Source organism: Pseudophryne corroboree, chromosome 4, assembly GCF_028390025.1.
Source record: "Pseudophryne corroboree isolate aPseCor3 chromosome 4, aPseCor3.hap2, whole genome shotgun sequence".
Classification (NCBI taxonomy): Eukaryota; Metazoa; Chordata; class Amphibia; order Anura; family Myobatrachidae; genus Pseudophryne; species Pseudophryne corroboree.
Window position 1 is genome coordinate 228205069 of NC_086447.1, and position 27874 is coordinate 228232942.

The following is a 27874-nucleotide window of genomic DNA, read 5'->3' on the forward strand; positions in this document are numbered from 1 at the left end:
AAAGAAAAGAGAAAAAGAAGAAAAGAAAACAACAACGTGACATAAACATAGAGAAGGGAACATAATGGATGCTTGAATACATGGTTCGAGTGCGGAAATTAATAGACTAAGCAAGTGTTGAGTTGATCAAGATAGTCGCTTAGGGAAAGAAACTGTTCCTGTTTCTAGCCGTTCTCACGAGCGGCAGGTTGTACCATCTTCCTGATGGCAGCCGCCAGAACAGGTCATGAGCGTGGTGGGAGTGGTCATTGATGATCCTTTTGGTCCATTTCCTAACCCTAGCCTGGTAGATAGCCTCGATTGCCGGGAGATTTGTCCCTATGATTTTTTACGCTGCCCTTACTATTCGTTGTAGTCTATTCCTGTCGTGAGTTGAGGCCGAGCCAAACCACACTATTATTGAGGTGCAGAGAACAGAATGGATGAATGCCGAGTAGAAGAGAATCAGAAGTTCCTGCGGCAGATTGAGCTTCCTTAGTTGGCGTAGGAAGTACAGTCTTTGTTGGGCTTTTCTCACAATGTGCTCTATGTTAGTCTTCCACCTCAGATCCTTGGCAATCGTGGAGCCTAAAAATCTGAAGGATTCTACCACAGCTACTGCGCTGTCTACAATTGTGAGTGGGGAACGTGTAGGGGGAAGCTTTCTAAAATCAACGATCATCTCAACCGTTTTCGATGTATTTAGCTGAAGATTGTTTGCACTGCACCAGGTAGTTACAGTAGCTGTTCGACCTCCCTTCTAAAAGCGGACTCCTCTCCGTCTGTAATAAGTCCAATCAGCGTGGTGTCGTCCGTGAATTTAAGAAGTTTCACAGAGGAGCCTCCAGAAGTGCAGTCGTTGGTGTAGAGAGAGAAGAAGAAGGGAGAAAGAACACACCCCTGGGGAGCACGCTAGCTAGTTGTCCTGACGCCGGAAATTAATTTCCCCATCCTGACTCACTGCTCTCTATCCATCAGGAAATTTACCACCCAGGAGCATAGTATTTCTGGTACTCTGGTACTATACCATATATACAGGCAGTGGTGCAAGTAGAGAAATTTTTTCTTAGTGGTACAGATAGTAAAAATGTGTGTGGCCACGTGTCATGAGGGGGCGTAGTCACACAAAACTAGGGGAGTGGATACATGACAATAGGGGCATGGCCACATTATACCACACACCGTAATGCCCTTTACACATTATGCCAAACACCGTAATGTCCATTACACATTATGCCACACACCGTAATGCTTATTACACATTCTGCCATACACCGTAATGCTTACTACACAATATTTCAGACACCGTAACATCCATTACACATTATGCCACACACCGTACTGCCCATTACACATTATGGCACACACCGTAATGCCTATTACATATTATACTACACACTGTGATAGTTATTATGTATTATGCCATACACAGTTATGCCACTGACACTATTTTACAAAAAGGCCCCTTATAAATTATGCCCAAGCGGTGGGCTGGTGGTATGCCATATTTCTCACGGTGTCAGAGTCCCAACCTTTGGCCAGTACTCCATTGCCAGAATACCCCAAATAGAGGTGCCTGGAATCACGACATGTGGCCAGATAACTGGTACCGGAATACCGACATCAGTCAAAATGTCAATACTGGAATCCTGACAGCAGGCATCGTGATTGCAAGTATTCCGGTACTTTTAGGGTTAAGCCCAAAGGGTGGGGTGGGGTGGAGGGTGTTAGGTTTAGGCACCACAGGGAGGGTCAGATGGTAGTTAGGGTTAGGCTGTGGGGAGGGAGGGTTAGGGTTAGGAGGGTAGGAGCAGAGGGTAAGTATACCTCCTAAGAGAGGCCGGTAGCTGGCCACAATTTGAGATTATCCGCTGGTCCATCAGCCAATCAGAGTTCACGGACCGGCAGTGGAAGTCTGGCTGACGGACCGGCAGCTTCAGGTAGGGGGCCACCCAGTGCCGGATTAACAATGGGGCGGATGGAGCTGCAGCTTCAGGCCCCCCACTGAAAATAGGCCCACAGACCGCTGCAGTGAAGGGGACCAAAAACGCCGGCATTACAATGAGTAAAACTGACTCATTGTATGCCGTCACCAGCACTGCCCCCGCCGCCACACAGTGCCTCAGTCTGTACATTTACAGTAAGTCCCGAACTCACAGCCGGAGCGTGAGGAGGACCCGCTCTCCCTTCTCCTCTCAAGCGTCTCCTCCCCCCAGTGTCCCAGCCTATTAGCGTAGTGATGCTGCTGTGATGAGTGACGTGAGGGGGGAAGGAGCCGTTCTCCCCACTACTCTCAGCTCCCCCCCCCCCCAGACTTAGAGGGATATTTACTAACATGCGTGGGTGGTAGTAGGGTGCAGCGGGGATGGAGAGGGAGAGAGTACTGGGCTGGCAGGCTGGCAGCTGCGGGGGGCGGAGTCCTGACGGCTGGCCGCGGGTATGTGTGCAGGCGCCGCCTGGGCAGCGCTGCCGCTTTCCATTCTCGGCCGGCTACCTTCAACCCTGTCAGCCGAGCGTGGTGATGGTCACCGGAGCAGGCGCTCGTCTGCTGTTCATGTGTAATACTGGCCACTACAGGGTGGGATGAAGAGAGGGAGGGAGTGGTGGTGGGGCCTGAATGCTGCGCTGCTCTGGAGGTGGGGAGAAGCCAGCTGCAGAGTGTATGAGGGTGCTACTGTTTGAGCACAGAGGGGAGGGGGGAGGGGTGCTGTGTTCTGCTGTAGCACAGGTGGGGGGAGGGCAGAGAATAGAGAAATGCCTTTGTTTTTGACATGGGGAGGGGGGAGAGATGCCGCATGCCACTGTGATGGGGGTGGGGAGTAGCTAATAATACTGTGCCCTCCCATAAAATGATGGCGGTCATAGGGACCTCACCAGAGCCACATCGAAGGCCTCCTCTTCACACTGCCTCCGCACATGGTCTCCTCTGCAACGCCACCACCCATGGCCTGTTCTGCACTGCCGCCACCCATGGCCTCCTCACCGCTGCCAACTACAGCCCCTGCACCGCCGCCGACCACAGCCCCCTCCTTACCTCCGCTGCTCATTAGGTAATGTTACCCTGCTTCCCTATGTTCCTCTGTCGTGCTTTCTGTCACTCTCCCTGTCACTCTCTGTCACTGCTGTCACTTTCTCTGTCCTTCTGTCACTCTCCCTGTCACTGCTGTCACTTTCTCTGTCACTGTTATCACTCTCTCTGTCACTGCTGTCACTCTCCCTGTTACTGCGGTCATTCTCTGTCACAGCTGTCGCTCTCTCTGTCCTTCTGTCACTTTCTCTGTCACTTCTGTCACTCTCTCTGTACCTCTGTCACTCTCCCTCTGACTTTCTCTGTCCCTCCTGTCACTCTCTCTGTCACTCCTGTAACTCTCCCTGTCCCTACTGTCTCTCTCCCTGTCCCTCTGTCACTCTCCCTGTCCCTCTGTCACTCTCCCTGTCCCTCTGTCACTCTCCCTGTCACTGCTGTCACTCTCTCTGTCACTTTGTCACTGCTGTCACTCTCTCTGTCCCTCTGTCACTCTCCCTGTCCCTCTGTCACTCTCTCTCTGTGACTGCTGTCACTCTCCCTGTCCCTGAATTTTGGATCATACTGTGTGGCATAATGTAAATATCGACTCATACCGTGTGACATAATGTGAATTTTAGATCATACTGTGTGGCATATTGTGAATTTTGGCTCATTCTGTGTGGCATAATGTGAATTTTGGCTCATTCCGTGGACATTTTGGCTCATACTGTGTGGCATAATGTGAATTTAGGCTCATTCTGTGTGACATAATGTGTAAGGGGCACCAGTATTAGATAGTATAAGGGGGCCTACTATTGTGGTGCGTAATGTGTATAAGGGGTATATGGTATGGTACACTACACTTACGGACATGCCCCTTTTGAGTGACCACACCCTCTTTTCCAGAGTGAGGCGCACACATAATTACAACCTTCACTTTTCCATACCCCCACTTCAAAATTCCCACTTCGACAACCAGTGGGGTGATTCTCCAGAAAGTGAGCATAAAGTCGCGTGCATTACACAGTTTAAAAAATGTTTTCCTTTTAAACTGGTCTGTTAAGAAATTGTTATATGAAAACTTAATTGCTTAAATCTTGGTATTTTGGAGAAGTATGTTGTTTGAATTTGTGTAGCTGTCCTGTGCATCACGGAGAATCGCCCACTGTATGTATGTGTTTGTATGGGTCTGTTGCTCTGCTCCTCTATTAAGTGGTTGAAGGTAGGCACTAGCTATGACCTCCATGGAGATAGCTACACCTATGGCACAGGCTACACTCACTATTTAGACCATCCCCACTGCAGCACTTGTCACGCTTCCTGCCAAGGCACACAATAGGCCTTTCATAAATTTCAGCTCCAGGCCCATTTGGACCTTAATCTGGCACTGGGGCCACCGGAGATGGGAGTGGGGCAGGAGAGGCACACGCAAGCAGCAGTGGTGAGTAGCACTACAGGGGGCACATGTATCTGACAGTGTGGTGGGCACATGTATCTGGCACTGTGTTGGGCACGTGTATCTGGCACTGTGGTGGGCACGTGTATCTGGCACTGTGGTGGGCACGTGTATCTGGCACTGTGGTGGGCACGTGTATCTGGCACTGTGGTGGGCATGTGTATCTGGCACTGTGGGGAGCACATGTATCTGGCACTGTGGGGGGCACGTGTATCTGGCACTGTGGTGGGCACATGTATCTGACACTGTAGTTGTATATTATGTGTTTCTAGCACTGTGGGGGCATATTATGTGTATCTGCCACTGTGGGGGCATATTATGTGTATCTGACACTATAGGGCATATTATGTGTATCTGGCACTGTGGGGGCATATTATGTGTATCTGACAATGTGGAGGCATATTATGTGTATCTGGCACTGGGGGGCATATTATGTGTATCTGGCACTGGGGGGCATATTATGTGTATCTGGTACTGTAGGGGCATATTATGTGTATCTGATAATGTGGGGGCATATAATGTATATCTGGTACTGTGGGGGAATATTATGTGTATCTGGCACTGTGGGGGCATATAATGTGTATCTGGCACTACACTACTGGGGGAATATGTGTATCTTGCACTGCTGGGGACATACAGTGGGGATTGAAAGTTTTGGCACCCCAGGCAAAAATTAATTTTAATGTGCAAAAAGAAGCCATGGAAAGATGGAAAAATCTCCAAAAGGCATCAAATTACAGATTAGACATTCTTATAACATGTCAAAAAAAGTTTGATTTTATTTCCATCATTTACACTTTCAATAGAACAGAAAACAAAAAATGGCGTCTGCAAAAGTTTGGGCACCCTGCAGAGTTAATACCTTGTACTGCCCCCTTTGGCAAGTATCACAGCTTGTAAATGCTTTTTGTAGCCAGCCAAGAGTCTTTTAATTCTTGTTTGAGGTATCTTCGCCCATTCTTCCTTACAAAAGTCTTCCAGTTCTTTGAGGTTCCTGGGCTGTCTGTGACGCAATGCTCTTTTAAGTTCTATCCATAGATTTTCAATTATGTTGAGGTTCAATTATGTTACGCCTCTTGATGTAATCCACCGTGGATTTTGAGGTGTGTTTAGGATCATTATCCATTTGTAGAAGCCAGCCTCTCTTTAACTTCAGCTTTTTCACAGATGGCATCAAGTTAGCTTCCAAAATTTGCTGGAATCTTATTGAATCCATTTTTCCTTCTACTCGTGAAATGTTCCCTGTGCCACTGGCTGCAATACAACCCCAAAGCATGATTGATCCTCCCCCATGCTTAACAGTTGGACAGAGGTTCTTTTCATTAAATTCTGTGCCCTTCCTTCTCCAAACGTACCTTTGCTCATTGCGGCCAAAAAGTTCTATTTTAACCTCATCGGTCCACAGAACTTTATTCCAAAATGCATCAGGCTTGTCTATATGTTCATTTGCAAACTTCAAACACTGATTTTTGTGGTGAGGACGTAGAAGAGGTTTTCTTCTGATGACTCTTCCATGAAGACCATATTTGTACAAGTATCTCTTTATAGTGGAATAGTGTACCACAACTCCAGTGTCTGCCAGATCTTCCTGGAGGGATCGTGCAGTCAAACGTGGATTTTGACTTGCTTTTCTCACAATCCTGCGAGCTGTTCTGTCTGATATTTTTCTTGGTCTTCCAGATCTTGCTTTAACTTCCACTGTTCCTGATGACTGCCATTTCTTAATTACATTCCGAACAGAGGATATGGGCATCTGATAACGCTTTGCTATCTTCTTATAGCCTTCTCCTGCTTTGTGAGCGTCAACTATTCTCGGTTTCAGTGTTCTACACAACTGCTTAGAGGAACCCATGGTGCTGATTGTTGGAGCAAGGTCAGATGAGTCTGGGCTTTTAAAACCTTTGAGATTGACATCACCTGGTCTTTCCAGACGATGAATGAGAACAATCCATGACACTGCCAGGTCTCAGCTGTCCAAATGGGGCAGTATAAGGTATTAACTCTGCAGGGTGCCCAAACTTTTGCAGACGCCATTTTTTGTTTTCTATTCTTTTGAAAGTGTAAATGATGGAAATAAAATCAAACTTTTTTTGACATGTTATAAGAATGTCTAATCTGTAATTTGATGCCTTTTGGAGATTTTTCCATCTTTCCTTGGCTTCTTTTTGCACATTAAAATGAATTTTTGCCTGGGGTGCCCAAACTTTCAATCCCCACTGTATGTGTATCTGGCACTGCTGGGGGCATATAATGTGTATCTGGCACTACTAGGGGTGTATGTGTATTTGGTACTACTGGGGGCATATGTATATCTGGCACTGCTCTACTGGGATCATTATGTGTATCTAACACTATACTGGAGACATGGGCCCTCATTCCGAGCTTTTAGCAGCATTGCACACGCTAAGCTGCCGCCCTCTGGGAGTGTATCTTAGCTTAGCAGAATTGTGAACGAAAGATTAGCAGAATTGCGAATAGAAAATTCTTAGCAGTTTCTGAGTAGCTCCAGACTTACTCAGCCATTGCGATCAGTTCTGTCAGTTTCGTTCCTGGTTTGACATCACAAACACACCCAGCGTTCGCCCAGACACTCCCCCGTTTCTTCAGACACTCCCGCGTTTTTCCCAGAAACGTCAGCGTTTTTTCGCACACGCCCAGAAAATGGCCAGTTTCCGCCCAGAAACACCCACTTCCTGTCAGTCACAGTACGATCACCAGAACGATGAAAAATCCTTGTTATGCCGTGAGTAAAATACCTAACTTTTGTGTAAAATAACTAAGCGCATGCGCTCTGCGAACCTTGCGCATGTGCAGTAAGCGACTAATTGCAATATAGCGAAAATCGGCAACGAGCGAACAACTCGGAATGACCACCCTTATGTGTAAGGAACATTACTGCGAGCGTCATGTGTAAGGCTGCTAATTGTGTGTGTAAAAGGTGTGAAAATATATTTATTTACAGTTTGATAATATAATGTTTTGAGGCCATGCCCACTTTTTCATGAGCATGGCCTCCATGGGGGGGTTTACGTTGAAATTTTCTCGCTCGGCGTGCTAGTAGGCCTGGAGATGGCCCTGACTGAACCCCTGTTAGGATTCCCTCCATTGGATGCCGCTGTCAGTCTTCTGACTACCGACATCCCGATTAGCCTGTTATTCCAGGCTAAGCATTTCTGTGTTACATTGTTACCACAGAGCAGTATGGGCTCCATTTGCCACTGGGATGATGAGTGTGTGACTGACCGGGTTAAAAGCTAACCACTGACCGAGTTAAAAGCTAACCACTGACCGGGTTATAAGCTAACCACTCTTCCAGTTTTTAGAACAGAACAGGTGTGAGTTCTGCTTTTATACTGCACTATAGTTGTATTGTACAGTACGTATTAATTTTGCAGAATGTACAGTCTGTGAATAGAGCTGAAGTGATGATGATCAATTCAATATAAAGAGTGGCGTGGTTTGGGGGAAGATCACAAGCACTTGAAGCCAAATTCCGTTGGCAAATTGTGCAAAATATTGTGCCCAAATGCAGAGTGAGGTAAGTACAGTAGTCATCTTTGGTAAACTTGTTGCAGATGTTGTTGTGTTTTGTGTCATTTGCTCCTGCTTTCTCCCCAACCATAAGCCATCACTGGGTAGACACTGTATAAGCTTTGAGGAAACAATGTTAGTTGGTAGATATAAACAGAACTTGTTATGAGAACACTGGAGAACATAAAGATAATGACTAGGGTCAGAGAATATAGTCCTACATAATGGTTTGAGGAACAGTAATATAACCTGTGTGAAAGATTTGGGTATACAGTTGTTTCTTTTTATGATGTGATGTCAGTGGCACCAAATAGCCCCTTTTGGTGCGCCAGATCCTGTGCAAGTTGTCTGCGCTAATTGCCTTCTTTTATTTTCAAAATGTGCATCTTGGCAGTTGGCTTGTGACATTTGTATATCTGTATGCGAGTCTGAATCTGTACTAAAAAGCCTCTGCTCTGCGGGTATTATTATTATTATTATTATCCTTTATTTATATGGCGCCACAAGGGTTCCGCAGCGCCCAATTACAGAGTACATGAATAATCAAACAGGAAAACAGCAACTTACAGTTGATGACAGTATAGGACAAGTACAGGGTAAATAAACATAGTTACATCAGCAGATGACACTGGAATAAGTATCAGGTGGCAGAAGACTGCTGGAGTTGATGCAGTTGAAGATTATTAAAGTAAGAAAGGATAAGCACATGAGGGAAGAGGGCCCTGCTCGTGAGAGCTTACATTCTAAAGGGGAGGGGTAGACAGACAGGGGTGACACAGATGGGGTACATGGAGAGTGTAGAACAGAGGGTTAGGATGAGATTTGGCTGGGTTTGGTGAAGAAGTGGGTCTTGAGAGCCCGTTTGAAGTTTTGTAGAGAGGTGGAGAGTCTGAGGGGGAGAGGTAGGGAATTTCAGAGAAGTGGTGCAGCACGTGAAAAATCTTGGAGGTAGGAGTGGGAGGAGGTGATCCGTAGGCAGGAAAGTCGTCGTGCATTAGCAGAGCGAAGAGGACGTGTGGGAATGTAAAGGGAGATAAGATCAGAGATGTAGATGGGAGAGGAGTGGGTGAGGGCTTTGTAAGCGAGTGTGAGAAGCTTTAAATGGATTCTGAAAGGGAAGGGGAGCCAGTGAAGGTCTAGTAAGAGAGGAGAGGTAGACGTAGTACGTTTGGTGAGGAAAATGAGCCAGGCAGCAGCATTGAGGATAGATTGGAGTGGAGAGAGGTGTTTGTCAGGAATGCCAGTCAGGAGGAGATTACAGTAATCCAGTCTGGAGATAAGAGTCTTAGTAGCATCCAGGGTCAGAAAGGGTCTGATCCTGGAAATATTTTTTAGATGAAAACGGCAGGTTTGTGAGAGGTGCTGAATGTGTGGTTTGAAGGAGAGGGAGGAGTCAAGGATTACTCCAAGACAGCACACTTGGGGGCTAGAGGAGATAGTAGTGCCATCAATAGATAATGAGATTGTAGGAGGTGAGGTTATGCGGGAGAGAGGAAAGATGATCAGTTCGGTCTTAGACATGTTAAGTTTAAGAAAGCGCTGGGACATCCAGGAAGAGGTAGCAGAGAGACAGTTGGAGATACGAGTGAGGAGAGCAGGGGAGAGGTCTGGAGAGGAAAGATAGATTTGGGTGTCATCAGCATAGAGATGATATTGGAAACCAAAAGAACTAATGAGCTTACCTAGTGAGGATGTATAGAGAGAGAAGAGGAGAGGACCAAGGACAGAACCTTGGGGAACCCCTACAGTTAGTAAAGTCACAACCTAGCCTAGTCTCTTGTACACTGTGAGCCGCTAATCACTGCATCTGCAAGGTTAAGGTTTAAAGGCGCTGTGTACTTGAGTGTGTAAACATTTATGCAAATCAGCAACCACCTAATGGAGATATAGCCGGTCTCTCCTAGTTACCAAAACGGAAATAGAGAGCTACAGTATTAGGTGGCGTTTAATAATGCATATCCAATATAAATTATAAAAGCTTTTTAATAAACAATACAAACATACTCACAAATATTAAAAGACACAAACAAATACACTGCTAAATATATAAATTAATCAATAAATTAATACAAATATGAGATTAAGTGTATATAACACTTGAACTAGTATATAGGTCGTTAGTCTTCCTATGAATGTATGAAGGTCTGGAGTTCAAACCACACATTTGTTTGTGTGTTTTAATATTTGTGAATATGTTGTTTGTATTGTTTATTATAAAATTTTTAGAATTTATATTGGATATGCATTATTAAGCGCCACCTAATAGCACTATATTTCTGCAATGCAACTAGGATGCAAAATATACAGAAAAATATGGTACACTAATGCGCTCAGAGCGCCTCAGTCATGCCGAGTACTTCACGCCGTATGGTGTAGAAAAATGCTCATTGTATGAGGACACATCTGTATGGGAGTAATGAAGGTTCAGGGCAGTATATAGAGCAAAAGATGTATGAGGATAACAAACAGGATGTAAAAGGAGGCGGAGAGATTGAGAGTAAGGATCCACCTAAGACGGGTGTAGATCATAGGGTTGACAGTAACTAGGTCGACCACTGTTGGTCGACACCTGAAATAGGTCGACATGTTAATTTCTGTAGGTCGACGTGGACTAGGTCGACATGGGAAAAGTTTGACATGAGTTACTTACATTTTTCTGGTGTCGTTTTCTTTGTAAAGTGACGGGGAACCCCAGTTAGTGCACCGTGTCCCCTCGCATGGCTCGCTTTGCTCGCCATGCTTCAGGCAAGGTGCCTCACTGCGCTCGGCACTGGTTACTATTCACAAACGTAGTCCACGTGAATCATAAAGTATAAAAATGTTAAAATATGAAAGAAAATGTGAAAAACTCATGTCGACCTTGCCCATGACGACCTAGTGACCATGTCGACCTATAGACTATGTCGGCCTAATGTATGTCGACCAATAGCGATCGACCTAATGAGTGTCGACCAAAGTGCTGTCGACCTAAAGGCCGAATACCATCTAGACTGCTTGCCCAGAATACTATAGTTATACATCTGTATTTGTTTGTCACATAACATGTAAGGAACTGAATATACATTTCAGCATTAAAATTACTGTGATAACTCTGTAAGTCTCTAACTTCTATAATTCTAATAGACACAGACTTACAAATTGTAGTAGCTATTGGTCCGTACTTGTAACTGGTATTATACAGGCTGTGTAGTGATTCCACTGCAGATTTTGCTATCTGATCCTGTTAGACAAAACAAAAACCATTTAGCAAAAAAACTCAAAACAGAAGTAAGAATTTCTATGCATTATTCCTAATGTTATTATAGCTGTATAGGTATTTAAAATGTTTTTCCTTAAAAATTTTCACACAGTTTACTGACACGATTAGAAATCTTTGTTTTTAAAATGTGGCACTTCCAAAGAAATAAAAATCAAATTGTATTGTCTATACCAGTGGTTCTCAAACGATATGCCGGAGTGCCTCAGGGCACTTGCAGGGGTGCCTTGGATTGGTGGTCCAGGACCAATTCAAATTATTTATGGTCAATGTAATAGGCAAAACCAGTGCTGGTGGCTGCCAGTCATAAGACATGTGGACAAACAGAAGTGAATCTTATCTCTCACCTCATAACTGACCCTAAGGATGACATAGAAATCCAATTTACTTAATTTAATATTTCTTTCTAAATTTCTCAATAAGAAACTTTTTGCCTTGGGGTGCCGTGAAACAAATTCTGATACTCTATGGAGTCATGATTCAATAAAATTTAGAAACCACTGGTATATGCTATACTATACATAGAAAACCTATTCAATACAAACTGTGTGATGGAAGTGAGGGCAGACAATTCAGTATAACCTATTCCACCTCGTATAAAAAAAAAGGAAGTTGCGTTGGAGGGGAGGGGTGTTTGGGTAAAGCATCATGGCCATATTGTCCGACTGTTGATACATGATTAGAATGACCAAAATAATGTCCTTTTGTTCCCAATTCCATTATAAAAAGCTCCTTGTTATTTTCTCCTTGGTGTACTATACCGCAAAAGTAAGGGAAGTTTACAATGATTCCAATCATTTGTTTGGTGACCAAATAGAAAAATTGAATGAATGCCATGAGCTGAGCAACTGTCAGGTTACATGAGTGTCAAAAAGTTTATTTGAAAATTAAGGAAACCTAATCCATGATTGGCAACCTATATTGCATAGCAAATTATGACCAGTGAGAATGTGGTTCTAACACTTTCCTTGCCTTAAACCAGGGGTGGGGAACCTGCGGCCCTCCAGCTGTTGTTGAACTACACAGCATGCCCACAGCATGGCCAAATAGCAAAACTGTTGCAGGGCATGCTGGTATGTGTAGTTCAACAACAGCTGGAGGGCCAAAGGTTCCCCATCCCTGCCTTAAACAAATGCTATAGGTATTCTGGCATGTGGAAAGATGTATTGAATGGAGAGATATGTACAGCATTCTCAATTCTCCATAAAATGGCATTGGGAAACTTTTTACATTTTTTTATTTAAATTGATGTATTCATTTTGGAAGGTCTGTCTCAGCTCCTGCATGCATGCACAGTGTCAGCTGGGACAATGGCTCCCACTGCTAGGGAAATAGGTCAGGAGAGGAGCTGGAAACTTGCCAAATATGAGAGCAAGCTCGCTGAGACAGAGCAGGAAGGGTGGTGGCAGAGTGGAGCAAGAAGGTGGAGGATCTGACAGAGCTGATGGAGAGGCAGTAGCGGATCTTGCTATGGGCACACGGGATTTTTGCCTGGGGCGCTGCCATCTGGAGGGCGCCGCCACCATGGCAAGATCCGCTACTGTTAGTCAGTGCCCCTGGTGCTGTGCTGTGAAGGAAACTAGATGCTACCCATCTAGTTTCCCTTCGTGGAGAGGACCTTTGCTGTGCGGTGCGCGATGATGTCATTGCGCACCGCACAGCATTGTGGGACTAACACATAGACGCTAGGGGTCATAATTGACCTCTAGTGTCTATGCTCTGCTATGGGAGAGATGTCATGACATCTCACCCATAGATCCGAGGAGCAGCGCCGGGGGAGGTCAGCAGTGGAGGTCAGCAGCAGTCGGGAATCAGGAGCGGGGATAGTAAGTATTAATTTTTTTTTTTTGTAAGCGGCGCTACTCAACTGGGGGCACAAACGGGGGCACAACTCTACTGGGGGCACAACTCTACAGGGGGCATAATTGACCATTCCCCTGTATGAAGCCATGCCCCTATTTTCGCCTGGGGCGCCACAAGGGCTAGAACCGGCCCTGAGAAAGGGACAAGAACCAGTCAGAGAGACAGAGAATGGGGCAGAGCCGAAAAAAGTGTGCACGATGGGAGGGGAAGGGAGAGGTGACCTGGGTCCATTCACTAGTTTAAAGTAGAAGAACAGTGATGTTTTTAGTTCAATAAACTATATGTCCAACTTTAGAGTACATAGTAGGCTATGTTTCCCATCTCTAGAGAATAAAGCAGAGACAGTTATGTTTTCCACAGCTAGAGTACATACTGTAGCAGAGATGGCTATGTTTCCCACCTTTAGAGTACACAGTAGAGCTGGCTATGTTTCCTACCTTTAGAGTACATAGTACAAATGGCTATGTTTCCCAACTCTAGAGTACATAGTAGAGATGGATATGTTTCCACCATTTGAGTACATACTATAGTAGCGATAGCTATGTTTACCACCTCTAGATACTGATTCATGTGATACTGCTAGGGGTAATAAAAAAAATAAAAATATAGCCAAGCGCTCAGTCACTCCAAACCCATGTGCTGCCAGCAAATTAAGGCTACTCAACCTTAGAAAATCAGATAGAAAAAGCAAAAAATATTGCAGCGCACATAAGTTGGGCAAAGATTTTTTTATTTTTTATTATTTACTGATATTACTATTTCATTCTAAAATTACATTCAAGAATCCAAAACCACCGGCCGGTGAATTTAAATGACTGGTATACTAAAATTTAAGAAACATATATGACACAGCCTGTTCTTCTAATAAAATCTCTTAAATGTGAATAGACACACTAAAACTATACCAACGTGACATGAAACACACTGATTCCTGCGGCTGGTTGGTGTCCCTGATAGCCGTAGTTAGATATTTCTTGAAAACCACAGAATATAGAACAGTCCGTTTAGCAGTCAATAACCGTCTATATTGAGCATGACAAAATAGACTTATTTGAATCGTCTGGCCAGACAAGGTAATTATTCTCACCGCACTCTCCAGCTAGATATGTACACAGGACTCCTCCCGGCTGCTGGTGCTTATAACCTTAGAGGGCAGTCATCTCTGGAGGATCAAGTCCATATGTAGATGTGAAGCGGCTTGGAGCTGCAATTTGCGGTGAGCGTATCCACTAGCGGTGGTATGGATAAAAGTAACGTGAGTCCTTTTACGCGTTTCTCCGCCTCCCTCCGGGTTCAGCGGCTTCATCAGAAATAGATACATATGGACTTGATCCTCCAGAGATGATTGCCCTCTAAGGTTATAAACACCAGCAGCTGGGAGGAGTCCTGTGTACATATCTAGCTGGAGAGTGCGGTGAGAATAATTACCTTGTCTGGCCAGACGATTTAAATAAGTCTATTTTGTCATGCTCAATATAGACGGTTATTGACTGCTAAACGGACTGTTCTATATTCTGTGGTTTTCAAGAAATATCTAACTACGGCTATCAGGGACACCAACCAGCAGCAGGAATCAGTGTGTTTCATGTCACGTTGGTATAGTGACATAACATTATTAAGCACTGAATGGATTGCCAGTGCTAAAATGGATTGATCAATCTAGTGTGTCTGTGAAGTTATTCATGAGAAGTGTGACTGTTACTTATTAGTTACAAAAGAAAGTTGTTTAGAGTGCCATATTGTTACATTCCTTTAGTGATATTAATCCCTGATTGAGCCTCTATACATTCTCGTGTTTATTCAGACAGATATTTTAGGTGGGAGTGATTCCTTGTGGATGTATTAATTAAGTTTTAGTGTGTCTATTCACATTTAAGAGATTTTATTAGAAGAACAGGCTGTGTCATATATGTTTCTTAAATTTTAGTATACCAGTCATTTAAATTCACCGGCCGGTGGTTTTGGATTCTTGAATGTAATTTTAGAATGAAATAGTAATATCAGTAAATAATAAAAAATAAAAAAATCTTTGCCCAACTTATGTGCGCTGCAATATTTTTTGCTAGGGGTAATATGTTTTTAAACGCACTGGACTGGATGTATTAACATACATCGCCGCCCCTCGCAGCGATGCTAATCGCAAATGTACTAACAAATGTGATTAACATCGCAATACGGGGAAGGAGGGCCCCCGCGATACCTGTGAGGTGGTGTGCGGGGGTGTCTCTGTAACCTCCCTGGGGTTGCCATCTCCCTGCACGGCATGCAGGCAGCAGGATGTCCCAGGCACCTCCTCCTCCTCCCTGCAGCCGGAAGGACCTTTGGCTGTGTTGTTAAGGGGAGGAGGAGTTTTGCTTCTGGGACCAGGGCTGCCTTAACAGTGGTATGCCGGGGGTAGGGGGGTTAGCGTCAGCGGTGGCCAGCGGTAAGAAGCCCATAGGTGGTACTCTGGGCGGTGAAAACATGGCAGACAGGGGTTAGTACTTATGAAAATGCCATAAACCCCCAAAATGGGGGTTTTACCGCATTTTCCCTTTAATACATCCCGCCCAGACTAAATGATAACTCCTTACTTCAACTAATCGAGGAACCAACTAGGTACAATGCAATCTTACGCCTGGTATTAACTAACAATGGGAAATTGATATCAAATATTATAGTAGGGGAGCCCATGGGAAACAGCATCCACAATATGGTCACATTAAATATCAGTTTTCATAAGCAGTCCTATATTGGCTCAACAAGGACTCTAAACTTTAGCAAAGCTAACTTTGACATGATGAGGGGAGCTTTAAGGGACATTGAATGGGAAATTTTATTTTAAGGAAAAAATACTACGGAGAAATGGGAAGTATTAAAATCACTGCTCGTTAATAGTAACCGCAAAATTATTCCCATGGGCAGTAAACAAACAACTAAAAATTCCAAACCAATGTGGCTTAACAAAAAGATTAAGAATCTAATGAGCAAAAAAAGGCGAGCATTCAAAAAATACAAATCGGACGGGAATGCGGAGTCATTCCAGCACTATAAGGATTGTAACAAAATATGCAAAAAAGAAATAAGAGCGGCTAAAGTAAAAACTGAAAAGCTAGTAGCAAAGGAAAGCAAATCCAGGAATCCCCTTTGGTGATATATGATGTGCTGTCCTATGGAGACTTTTGTGATGTGCTGTTTTTACTCTTGTATCTTGTAAGTTTAATCTGTGGCATTAAACTCGTGTGGTTTTTAATACTACTACACTATGGTCTGTGTCTCTCATCTTTCTCATTAATATTGGGTAAAAGAGGCACTTATTTTACAGGTCCATTCAAGGATAAATAAGTTCAGATTGCGTTCTGCGCCTGAAGGAGAGATCCCTCAGATAGACCATTCATTTATCCATTCCGTTTACCCATTGAGGACTGCACTCAATTTAAGGGTGATTGTATTTATTTATGTATTTATGCACACTGATATGTACATATTGATATGTGATACTTGATAAGCGCTTCATTCCTGTGTGCAAAAACCTTTCTTTCTGTACATTGTTTTTGCTGATGTGTGGGGTACACATCTATTTGCACACATTCTAGCTGCATATTAAGTTTTATTGCGCAAAGTACACTAAAAACATCTCTGATCGAATGGATTTGTGAAGGATAGATCATGTCAAACAAACTTACTAGGCTTTTATGAAACAGTTAGTGTGAAACTTGATCAGGGTAAGGTGGTGGATGTAATCTTTTTAGACTTTGCTAAAGCTTTCGACACAGTAGCACACATGAGACTATAAGTTACAAGAACTAGGGCTAGGCAGCACTATATGCAGTTGGGTCAGAAATTGGTAAGATAATAGGGAGCAGCGCGTTGTGGTAAATGGAACTTTTTCAAATTGGACTGAAGTACTAAGTGGTGTGCCACAAGGGTCTGTAGTTGGACCACTATTTTTCATCATTTTCATTAATGATCTAGCAGTAGATCTAGAGAGCATGGTGTCAATTTTTGCAGATGATACCAAATTGTGTAAGGTTATAAATATGGAGAGAGATGCTGAGTCTCTTCAGAACAACTTAGTTAAACTAGAAGCATGGGCAGCAAAATGGAGAATGAGCTTCAATACAGACAAGTGTAAGGTAATGCACTTTGGTAGCAGGAACAAAAATAACACCTACATACTAAAGGGGGTAAAATTAGGGGATTCTGTACTGGAAAAAGACTTAGGTGTTCACATAGATAGCAAACTAAGCAGCAGTACCCAAAGTAGGATTGCAGCAAAGAAGGCTAACAAGGTATTAGCATGTATAAAGCGGGGAATTGTTGCAAGGGATGAGAGTGTTATACTCCCATTAAATAAATCCCTAGTGAGGCCACATCTTGACTACTGGTGGTCATTCCGAGTTGTTCGCTCGTTGCTGTTTTTCGCAACGCAGCGATTAGGTGGAAATTGCGCATGCGCATGGTACGCAGCGCGCATGCGCTAAGTTATTTAACACAAAACTTAGTAGATTTTCTGGTGTTCCTGCGGCGCTTTTCAGTCGCACTGCTGATCGGTGAGTGATTGACAGGAAAGGGGCGTTTCTGGGAGGTAACTGAGCGTTTTTGGGGAGTGTGCTAAAAAATGCATGTGTGTCAGGCAAAAACGCAGGAGTGGCTGGAGAAACGGGGGAGTGGCTGGCCGAATGCAGGGCGCGTTTGTGACGTCAAACCAGGAACTAAACGGACTGAGGTGATCGCAATCTAGGAGTAGGTCTGGAGCTACTCAGAAACTGCATGAATTTATTTAGTAGCAATTTTGCTACTCTTTCATTCGCTATTCTGCTAAGCTAAGATACACTCCCAGAGGGCGGCGGCCTAGCGTGCGCAATGCTGCTAAAAGCAGCTAGCGAGCGATCAACTTGGAATGAGGGCCCCTGTGCACAATTTTTGACACCATACTACAGAAAGGATATCCTGGAACTAGAAAAGGTTCAGAGGCGGGTGTCCAAACTAATTAAGGGGATGGAGACTCTGGAATACAAGGAAAGGCTTGCAAGGCTGGGCATGTTTACACTGGAAAAGAGGAGACTAAGAGGGGACATGATCAACATTTACAAATATATAAGGAGACAATACACAGAGCTTGCAGGGGATCTGTTTTTGGTAAGATCAACACAGAGGACATGTGGACACCCGCTTTGGTTAGAGGAGAGGAGATTTAACCCACAGAGACGTAAAGGATTCTTCACAGTAAGGACAATACGTGTTTGGAATTCCCTGCCTGAAAGAGTAGTAATGGTGGACTCGGTCAACACTTTTAAGAATGGGCTAGATAAATACCTAATGGATAAGGATATACAGGGTTATAGTGTGTAGTCACGCATTATAGTTATAAAATAAAAAAAGAATAGCAACAGTGAAAATTAGTCCTAAAAATAATATAGTGTAGGAGACCACAAATAGGTTGAACTCGATGGACTAATTGTCTTTTTTCAACCTCAGAAACTATGTTACTATGAGTACATTGCAGAGATGGCTATGTTTCCCACCTTTAGAGTACACAGTAGAGATGGCTATGTTTCCCACCTCAAGAGTACATAGTAGAGATGGCTAGGTTTCCCACCTTTGGAGTACATAGTAGAGATGGCTAGGTTTCCCACCTTTGGAGTACATAGCAGAGATGGCTGTTTCCCACCTCTAGAGTACATAGTAGACATGGCTATGTTTCACACCTCTAGAGTACATAGTAGAGATGGCTGTTTCCCACCTTTGGAGTACATAGTAGACATGGCTATGTTTCCCACCTCTAGAGTACATAGTACACATGGCTATGTTTCACACCTCTAGAGTACATAGTAGAAATGGCTAGGTTTCCCACCTTTGGAGTACATAGCAGAGATGGCTGTTTTCTACCTCTAGAGTACATAGTAGAGATGGCAATGTTTCCCACCTCTAGAGTACATAGTAGAGATGGCTAGGTTTCCCACCTTTGGAGTACATAGCAGAGATGGCTGTTCCCCACCTTTAGAGGACACAGCAGAGATGGCAATGTTTCCTACCTCTATAAATAGTAGAGATGGCTAGGATTCCCACCTTTGGAGTACATAGCAGAGATGGCTGATTCCCACCTCTAGAGTACATAGTAGAGATGGTTATGTTTCCCACCTCTAGTGTACATAGCAGAGATGGCTAGGTTTCCCACCTCAAGAGTAAATAGCAGAGATGTCTGTTTCCAACCTCTAGAGTACATAGCAGCGATGGCTATGTTTCCCTCAAACTCGGCTTGTGTGCATTGCATGGTGCAGCATGTGCGCCAGAGTCAGACTGGCCAACAGAGGAACAGGGGAAACCACCGGTAGGCCCCACTACCTTCTCCTCTAGGGATCAGGTTCCAGTCTCTATCCTAGTGCACATGAATTATACATATGTTACATTATACTTAATAAGAACATGGTTTATTATATATTTACCAAGGGGCACAGAACATGTACTCTGTAATGGTTAGCCAAACCTCTGTGGTGGTTGGCCCCACCCTTAACCATGGGCCCCTACAACAGCATTCCCCCGGTGGGCCCTTCATTCCCCAGTCCGACACTGATGTGCGCAGTCAGTCATTACAATCTCGCCCTGTGTGCATTGCATTGTGCGGCATGTGCGCAGTTTGTTATTACTTTCCGCATGTGAAGTTTGCAGATGTCACAATATGTGTTCTTTTCAGACTTGTGACTGACTCAGTACCAGGCCCATTATATACATGTGTATAGTAATTAAGCAAATACATTATTCACAGCAAAGACACATTTACAGTAGTTAAGTCTGTACGTTATGCACTAGATGGCAGACTAGTGGTAAAATAATATAGGACCTGATTCAGAGATGGGCGCAGTAGCAAAGCATCTTTGTAGCAGCTGTGCTAAAATATACTAATACAACAGGAGACGTCTGGTGTAAGTAGACTGCCAGCTTCCATGATCCGCTGCTGCATCCAAAGACGCATCATCTGATCATTGGTCAACCTGAAACCCCCAGGTTACTCAGGATGACCAGTGTTTTCACGCAGCTGGGGCTATTGAAGCTCCATCCAAGTATGCACCCCCTATTTTCTGGAACGCTGGTCATTGCCACCCTTTCCCCTCCCCCAAACCTCTACAGCATGTCAATCGTGCTGTGGCTTAAGGGGCACTGCAATCGCGGTCGCAGATGAAGATCTGCACATGTGCAATATACTGTAGGTCCTGTGCATGCATAGATCTGAAAACACTGCAGATGCATGCAAACCATAGGGTTTTCTTCTACCCATGAATCTGGCCTGTAGTCAGGAAAGTTACAGTATGATCACTAGAAAATACAGTATAATTTCTCAGATTCCAGACCTACCAGTTTCTCATGATTTGGTGGCAGTTTGGAGGTATATCCATAGGGGTACATCAGTAACTGTGAGAAAGCGTGGACACTTATGTATGCTTTTAACGATGAAAGATGCTCACGAATATAGGCAGTTACAGCTTGTGTCTCTGGTGCAGATTCTGGTGCGCTCCCAGGATAGACTGCACTACATGGGTCATCATCATAATCAATTCCTGTACATAACACAACACATACTTGTATTATTCCTATGTTGTTTTTTTTGTACTTTTATTTGAAGCCTACAGTACATTGCTGTTACAGTGATCATTAATTCACAGTCCTTTTACTTTTTTTTACTTTTTAATAACTGTTTTAACATATCCATGGCACTCTAAAATCCAGGATTTTGCACATTAGTTGACAATGCATCATTCACTGTCAATAATTTATAACTGTGTTCAACTGCAGCAATAGTTGTTCTGATTAATCACTTCTTGTCAGAGTCATTTATAACTTGCTGTAACTGTAACAACATAATGTAATTATATTGAATTTTCTATTGTAAAAGCTCTCTCTCTCCTACATCTAGTTTCTGACTCTTCATCTGTGGTAGGTTTCAAGTAGCTAAGAGCCACTAGTTTAATGGTACTGTAGCTAAATGGCAGTCTGCTTTCAGCCCACCAGTTTGATATAACTGACACTGGGCCTAATACAGATGTGGACGCAGCTGCGGCCCCCAGCATGTGAGGAGATGAACGCAGATCTGGTTGCGTTTGCAGCAATTTGCGTTCATCTCTGAATAACCCCCACTGTCCCCTATAGTAATATATGTGATTAGCTGAAAAAAACCTGTATAGCAAACCGCTTTTGGAAACAAGAAGCATGTGTCCGAGATAGCATGTCTCCTCCATTTATTTGATCAGGTCCACCATTGTGTACAAACACATGCACATTTAGATTAAGGCCCAGATTTATCAAGCCTTGGAGATTGATAAATAGCACAGTGATAAAGTACCAGCCAACCAGCTCCTAACCGTCGTTTTTCAAACACAGCCTGTGATGCGGAAGTTAGTAGCTGATTGGTTGGTACTTTATCAATCTCCAAGGCTTGATAAATAGGGGCCTATGGGAGAGATTTATCAAACTTTCCAAAGTAGACAAGTGGAGGCGTTGCCCATGGTATCCAATCCGGTTCTAATTTTCAATGATCTAGTCCATTCTATAAAATTATATCTTACATCTGATTGGTTGCTATGAACAACACCTCCACATGTCACATGTCCCCATGGCCACCAAGACATCAGAAGAACCCTATACAAGAGAGGGGGTGTGGTCAAATATGGCTTGTGACTTCTCCCCACACTGCATACAATTCCCTCTAAAGCTCCACCTCCTAAACTGATCATCCTGGACCCCACTGGGCCTTCCAGACAGGCCAGGATCCAGGTAATCTGCATTTGTTCCACCCCCCTCTCGGCGCCCCTGCTTATCCTCCTTACTCAGTTTGATACATCTCCCCCAAAATCATTAGGAATAACAGTCAAGTAGGATAGGCAGAGGAATGAATCATATAATATTGTAGAGAACAGCAGCAGTTCTGTCTTCTATACACTATGTAATACAAGGATTGCATGTTTATATGGTACTGCATTGTTACATACAGTATGTAACTTACCACCCCATGATACATTAAAGTTCCTGTTGAGGTCTGTGCCAACACATTCATTATCAGATGTTGGAGCTCTGTTCTTTCTCCACATACGGTCCTGTACATTTTACAGAAATTGTGCTTCATTTTTTCTTATTAAACAAATAGATCCACATAAACATTAATTAACAAACAAATGCTGCTTTTAGCAGAATTCGTTAACTAATTAACTAAACAGTGAATATGAATAAGTTACATATACATCCATGTTAAATAATGCATTATTATAATACATGCTGTAGGGGGATGAAGTTACCATCCCGGCGGTCAGCATCGTTGCTCTTGCCCCCCCCGACGACATTCTGGTGGTCGGGATCCCGGCGTCGGTATGCTGACCACCGGTATCCCAACCGTCGGTAACCCATACCCTATGCGCTGTAGGTCATACAATAAGTTGTAGATGATAAATGAATTAGGAAATTAGCTTTTATGCTGTGATAGTGACAACTTAAAGTCAGTAATGGCATGAGTAAAATATAAGAACACAAGACCTTAATATTTATATTACTGTATTTGAAAAATGGGTTCAGGGTTGGACTTGTCCACATAGTGGGATAGATCATGAAGCAGTGGAAATAGTGGAGTAGTGAGCCAGTGGAGAAGTTGCCCATGGCAACCAATCAGCTGCTATGTATAAATTCAAAGAATGCACTTGATAAATGTTACTTCAAAGCTGATTTGTTGCCATGGGCAACTTCGCCACCCTTTTCACTGCTTCATCTACCTGAGTATCTTTAGTGGGCCTCAAGCTTTATGGACCATTTTACTAAGGGCCTTCATGTTTGTACACACATGCCTGTACAGCTACGATTTTTCAGGCTACGGAATTGCTGATCATTGCAAGTGAAGCTGCAGCCCAGAAAAGAACATAGACACCCACTGCAAAGTCCTTAGCAACTACATACACATACGCAGCACTGGCACAATAACTTCCTGAGTGAGTCTTTGGCTACACAGACTGGCCATGGCAGTAGCAACGCTGGCGCCATGTTTCCCTCTGTACATGACTGCAGCTGAAGGCAGATACATGCCCCAAAATTGGTCATGACACGCCTGTGTTTTTTGCTGCCGCTCCCCGTCACCTCCTCCAAAAGGCCCCTTTATAAACGTAGATTAGGCTCCAAGTCTTATGTAGCAATTTGATATCACAAAATAATTAACCAATTTAGTTTACAATATTATCATTTATTAATGGTATCATATAAGTTAAATATTTTCAGTGGAAACTGCCCTTTAATTATGGGCCCTAGCAACTGCCCTAACTTGTTTCTAGTGTTACCTTTAATATATGTAAGAATTGTACTACTCTTGTGTTACTTGTTCGTATTTCTAAATCGGTGACGGCCAGAGCCGGCCATAGGCATAGGCAAACTAGGCAATTGCCTAGGGCATTTGATATGCCTAGGGGCATCAGCAGCTTCTGCTGATTAAAATGATATGGAGCATGCCTATATTCTGTGTGTAGCATTTCATATGCAGATACAGCCACAGTCTCATACATTATATAGGCATGCTGCATATCATTTTAATCAGCAGAAGCTGGTTGTGCATCCTAGCCACATAGCAATGCAAATAAGCTGCATTTTCATAAAAAAAGGTGCCCAACGTTAGCATTGAGGCAAGATTTATGAGGACACATCTGTATCCAAGCAGAGCAGTGTTAGTAGCAGTGTGAGTGCTGTGTGCATGTGAGTGGGTTGGTTGTGCAGTAGTTTTCAGAATATGTGTAAGAAGCATTATGTGTGTCATGTAAAAATGCATTAATAATGTGCAACATATGTGTAAGGGACACTATGTGTGTCATTATGCGTATAAGGGCATTAATAATGTGCGGCATATGTGTAACAGGGTAATACTGTATGTGTGTCATTTTGTGCAGCAAATGTGTAGGGGGCACTATGTGTGTCATTGTGTAAAAGTGCATTAATAAAGGATGTCATAATGTGTAAGACTCATTATTTTTACAAGGTCATTAATGATGTATCTCATGTGTAAGGGGCATTGCTGTGTGGAATTATGTGTATAAATGCATTACTAATGTGTGGCATTATGTGTATAAGGTGCTCTACTGTGTGGCGCTGCGTATAGAAAGGGCACTACTGTGTCGTCTAATGTGAATAAAGAGCAATATGGTGTAGTGTAATGTGAATAAGGAGCAATTCAGTGTGATGTAATGTGAATAAGGGGCTCTACTGTGAGGAGTAACGTTTAAAAGGTAACGTGATACTACTGTGGGATGTAATATGAATTATGGACACTATCACATGATCAAATGTGAATGAAGTTGCATTACTGTGTGGGGTAATTGGATTTGGGGTTACTATTGTGTGTCAATGCCCCTTGCCAGCAAAAACACACCCCTTTTTGGGCTGAGCACCAAATGTGCGAACTGTTCCTATTTAAAATAAAGGGGGTACAAACACCAAAATAAGGACTGCTATGGGTGAGGGGTGATGGTGCTGGGAAAGAGGTGCAAGGTCAGAGGCGGAACCAGAGGTGGTGCTAGGGGGCACCGGCCAAAATCTTGCCTAGGGCATCATATCGGTTAGGGCCGGCTCTGGTGACGGCAATATACTGTATAGTGATTTTAATGCAAAAGACTTACATTTGTCCAAGACCAAACATAGCCATCAATGTTAAATACAGGCAAGACATGGAAGGTCAGACTGTCTAGCAGTTTAGTCATAGCTTTGTCTTTTCCATATGTTCTTAGTGCCTGTTGAGGAAATAATGGAAAACATGGAGAGCAGCAATATAAAAATCTCAGATGAAACAGTGTGAAAATGATGCTGACACTATTCTGGCGGAGTCTCTTGAGTCGTATCGTATATCAGGTAGCTGTCATTGTAAGTGAATCGCTTTTAAACTACAAGCTATATACTAACAATTTTCAAACTGCAATTTTCAGTGAACGTTGTTGATTTATTTTGCTTGCAAGGGGACATTTCTGTTAATTAAAGGCTATTGCTCCTTGTGGCGCCATATAAATAAAAGATAGTAATAATTCACCATAAATTGATGCTCGCTGTGTACAGAATATGTTTCAAAAATGATGCTGATTGGTCTTGCAGTCACTGAAAGTATGCCACGCTACAGTTTATTATAATATTAAGTTGACTGGAGACCCATTTGAGAGGTAATATTCACTGAAATCTGGACTTCTTTTGTGGATTAATATCTGTGAATTATTGGGTATTTTTTACACCTTTATCATTAATGGAGTTTTTTTCTTCAATTTATATTTTCTTTAACACACACACACACACACACACACACACACACACACACACACACACACACACACACACACACACACACACACACACACACACACACACACACACACACACACACACATGTGTACTGTACCAGATGAGCCCTAATAATAATATGTCTGTCCTGTATCACACAGAGTGTAATTTGGGTAAAAAAAATTTCTAGAATAATACAAGAAAAATGTAAGGAACAATATAGTACGGTAATACAATTTAAATATAGAAAATAATATTTAAATCTTATGTTTAAAAAGTTATCACATGGTTTTAATCCAAAGCATTTGCCCCCTACCTCATCCACAAACCACTGGCAGAAGGCGGGTGAGATCCATTCTCGCGCATGGGCTCCACATTCTAGAAAAATGCCCTTCTTGGCCGACTTTCGATTCCCAATCTTTATAAGAAACAAATAAGTAAAGTAGTTGTTAAAATATTTGTCAATTAGTTTTTTTCTCAGTTTCAATTTCTGATAAGGATTTAGGGGCATATTTATCAAAGATGATTTGCTGGATAGCCTCCAAAAGAACCTGCAAATATGAAGGATCCCTTAGCTGTATCTCTAGGAGACTGCAGCAGATAAATATTGCTTTTGCATGTTTGCGGGGTGAGGGGGTGCAGGACCCAGCGTGCAGGGCGGACTTGCCCTGTACTGGGCGTCCCCCCACATGTCAGAGAAAATATTGGGGGAAACAAAAGTCTTGTATTGCAGATGAAAGGCATTCCAAAAAATGCATCTCCTAATTTCTGGGTGAATTTTTCCAAAAGTAAAACACAACTTTTCTGTTCACTAAGGGCAATTTGCGGCCAAGTCCTTTTATGATTATAAACTTTGTAGTTTACAGATGGCCTAACTGTAAACAATATTAATTTTCTGTATTACTGGCTAAATTGCACAGTTCCTCCACGAGCCAGCCAGTGCTAAGAACAATGTGGAGTAGATTTACTAAGCCTTGGAGAGAAATAAACTATCAACCAATCAGCTCACAACTGTCATTTACAAACACATCCTGCGGCATGACAATAAGGAGCTGATTAGTTGGTACTTTATCTCTCTCCAATGTATCTCTCTGTAAGTCTTAGTACATCTGCCCCACCACTGTGTGATTTAACCACATCCACTACTATTTATACTTGAAGTGGGGCCACACTTCATGGGAATTGTTCATGCAGTAAAAATATAAAAAACATTTGTTGAATGTTTCCTTATACAAACACTGTAGCATGTCTCTTTTTCTTTAAATTATGTAAATGTAATATTCTGAGTTTTAATAAATTCCAAAGGCATGCTTGTTCTAGTAACAATACATAATTATTTTCAATTAAATAATAATATTACAAATAAGAGGAGATCCGTACCTTCAGAACAGGCATAGCACGCCCCTCAAATGTCTCACCAATCAGTTCTAAGGATGCCAGCTTTGGATATTTTAATGATACAGAATAAAGCCACAGAGCAATCTAATAGAAATGATGAGATAATATATATTATTGCCTGAGTTCTCTGGTTTATTATTGTATAACTGACATGACAGTTACAATGCTGGTAATATCACTGACCTCTTTCCACTCATAGTAGCGAGTGAAGACCTTCTGATATTTGCCACCTTTATTAAATTGGTTTTCAATTACTTCTTGTAGATTATGGAAAAGAACTCTAATGGAATTGGAAAGTAACCATAACAATGTAAAATAACTTTAAACAACAAATGAAAATTTATATACAGTAAGAGAATTACAACACCATTCTGTATATGTGTTCTAGTAACAGCTCACCAGGAGCAATAAACTTGTCTGACAAAAGGGCTGGAATAGCCCGAAAGTCTGCATTGCAATTTGTTTCTAAAGGTTACCATCATGTTCAAATAAATAAATATATTATATAATAAGTTATTACAGTACACATATGTTTGACACTAGTCTTATTCATGCTAATATTTAATCCATGGCCATAGGAAACAGGGGTGGCACTTGATACACCGGCTGTCGGGATACCGGCGCTGGAATACCGACCGCCAGTATATCGACAACTATTCTCCCTCTTGGTATGTCCATGACACCCCTGGAGGGAGAAAAAATAGCATGAAATGTGTAGCGCGCCACTCTGCCTGCAAGGGCCTCTTTTGCGCTCTTCTGGCGGTCGGCATTCCGGTGGTCGGGATCCCGGCCCCGGTAAATCATACTACTCCTGGAAACAGCATATTTGTGTTGCCTGTTTCTCCATGCAATGTGGACAGGCAGTATAAATAGTGTTTCAAGTTACACTATACCACATAGAATTGATGAAATACTTGCTTGTATTCAATTTGTTTCTGCTGAAAGAGATCCACAATAGTTTTAGACTGTTCCGCATTGGCATGGAAGTGCACACTGGTCTTCAGGCTCACATGGTGAAATGATTCGGGCTTCCAGAAATTGAGCTGTTAAAGTAAGATGACAAGAAATGTAAACAAAATGGCTCAGCCTGTCATTATTATTTGATTGTTTATTAGGAGGT

At 42.9% G+C, this 27874-nt stretch overlaps 1 protein-coding gene across 1 annotated transcript in view; it reads right to left on the reverse strand.

Annotated features, from left to right (window-relative positions):
- The window catches only part of LOC134911296 (mast cell carboxypeptidase A-like), a 37605-nt gene that overhangs the window by 800 nt on the left and 8931 nt on the right, over positions 1–27874 (reverse strand). Inside the window, exons 3-10 of the mRNA XM_063919571.1 lie at positions 27673–27797; positions 26938–27034; positions 26737–26838; positions 25673–25774; positions 24711–24821; positions 22073–22163; positions 20428–20630; positions 11109–11193 (exon numbers count right to left, since the gene is read on the reverse strand). Of these exons, the coding sequence (XP_063775641.1) occupies positions 11109–11193; positions 20428–20630; positions 22073–22163; positions 24711–24821; positions 25673–25774; positions 26737–26838; positions 26938–27034; positions 27673–27797 (916 nt within the window). The remainder of the gene's footprint in view (positions 1–11108; positions 11194–20427; positions 20631–22072; positions 22164–24710; positions 24822–25672; positions 25775–26736; positions 26839–26937; positions 27035–27672; positions 27798–27874) is intronic.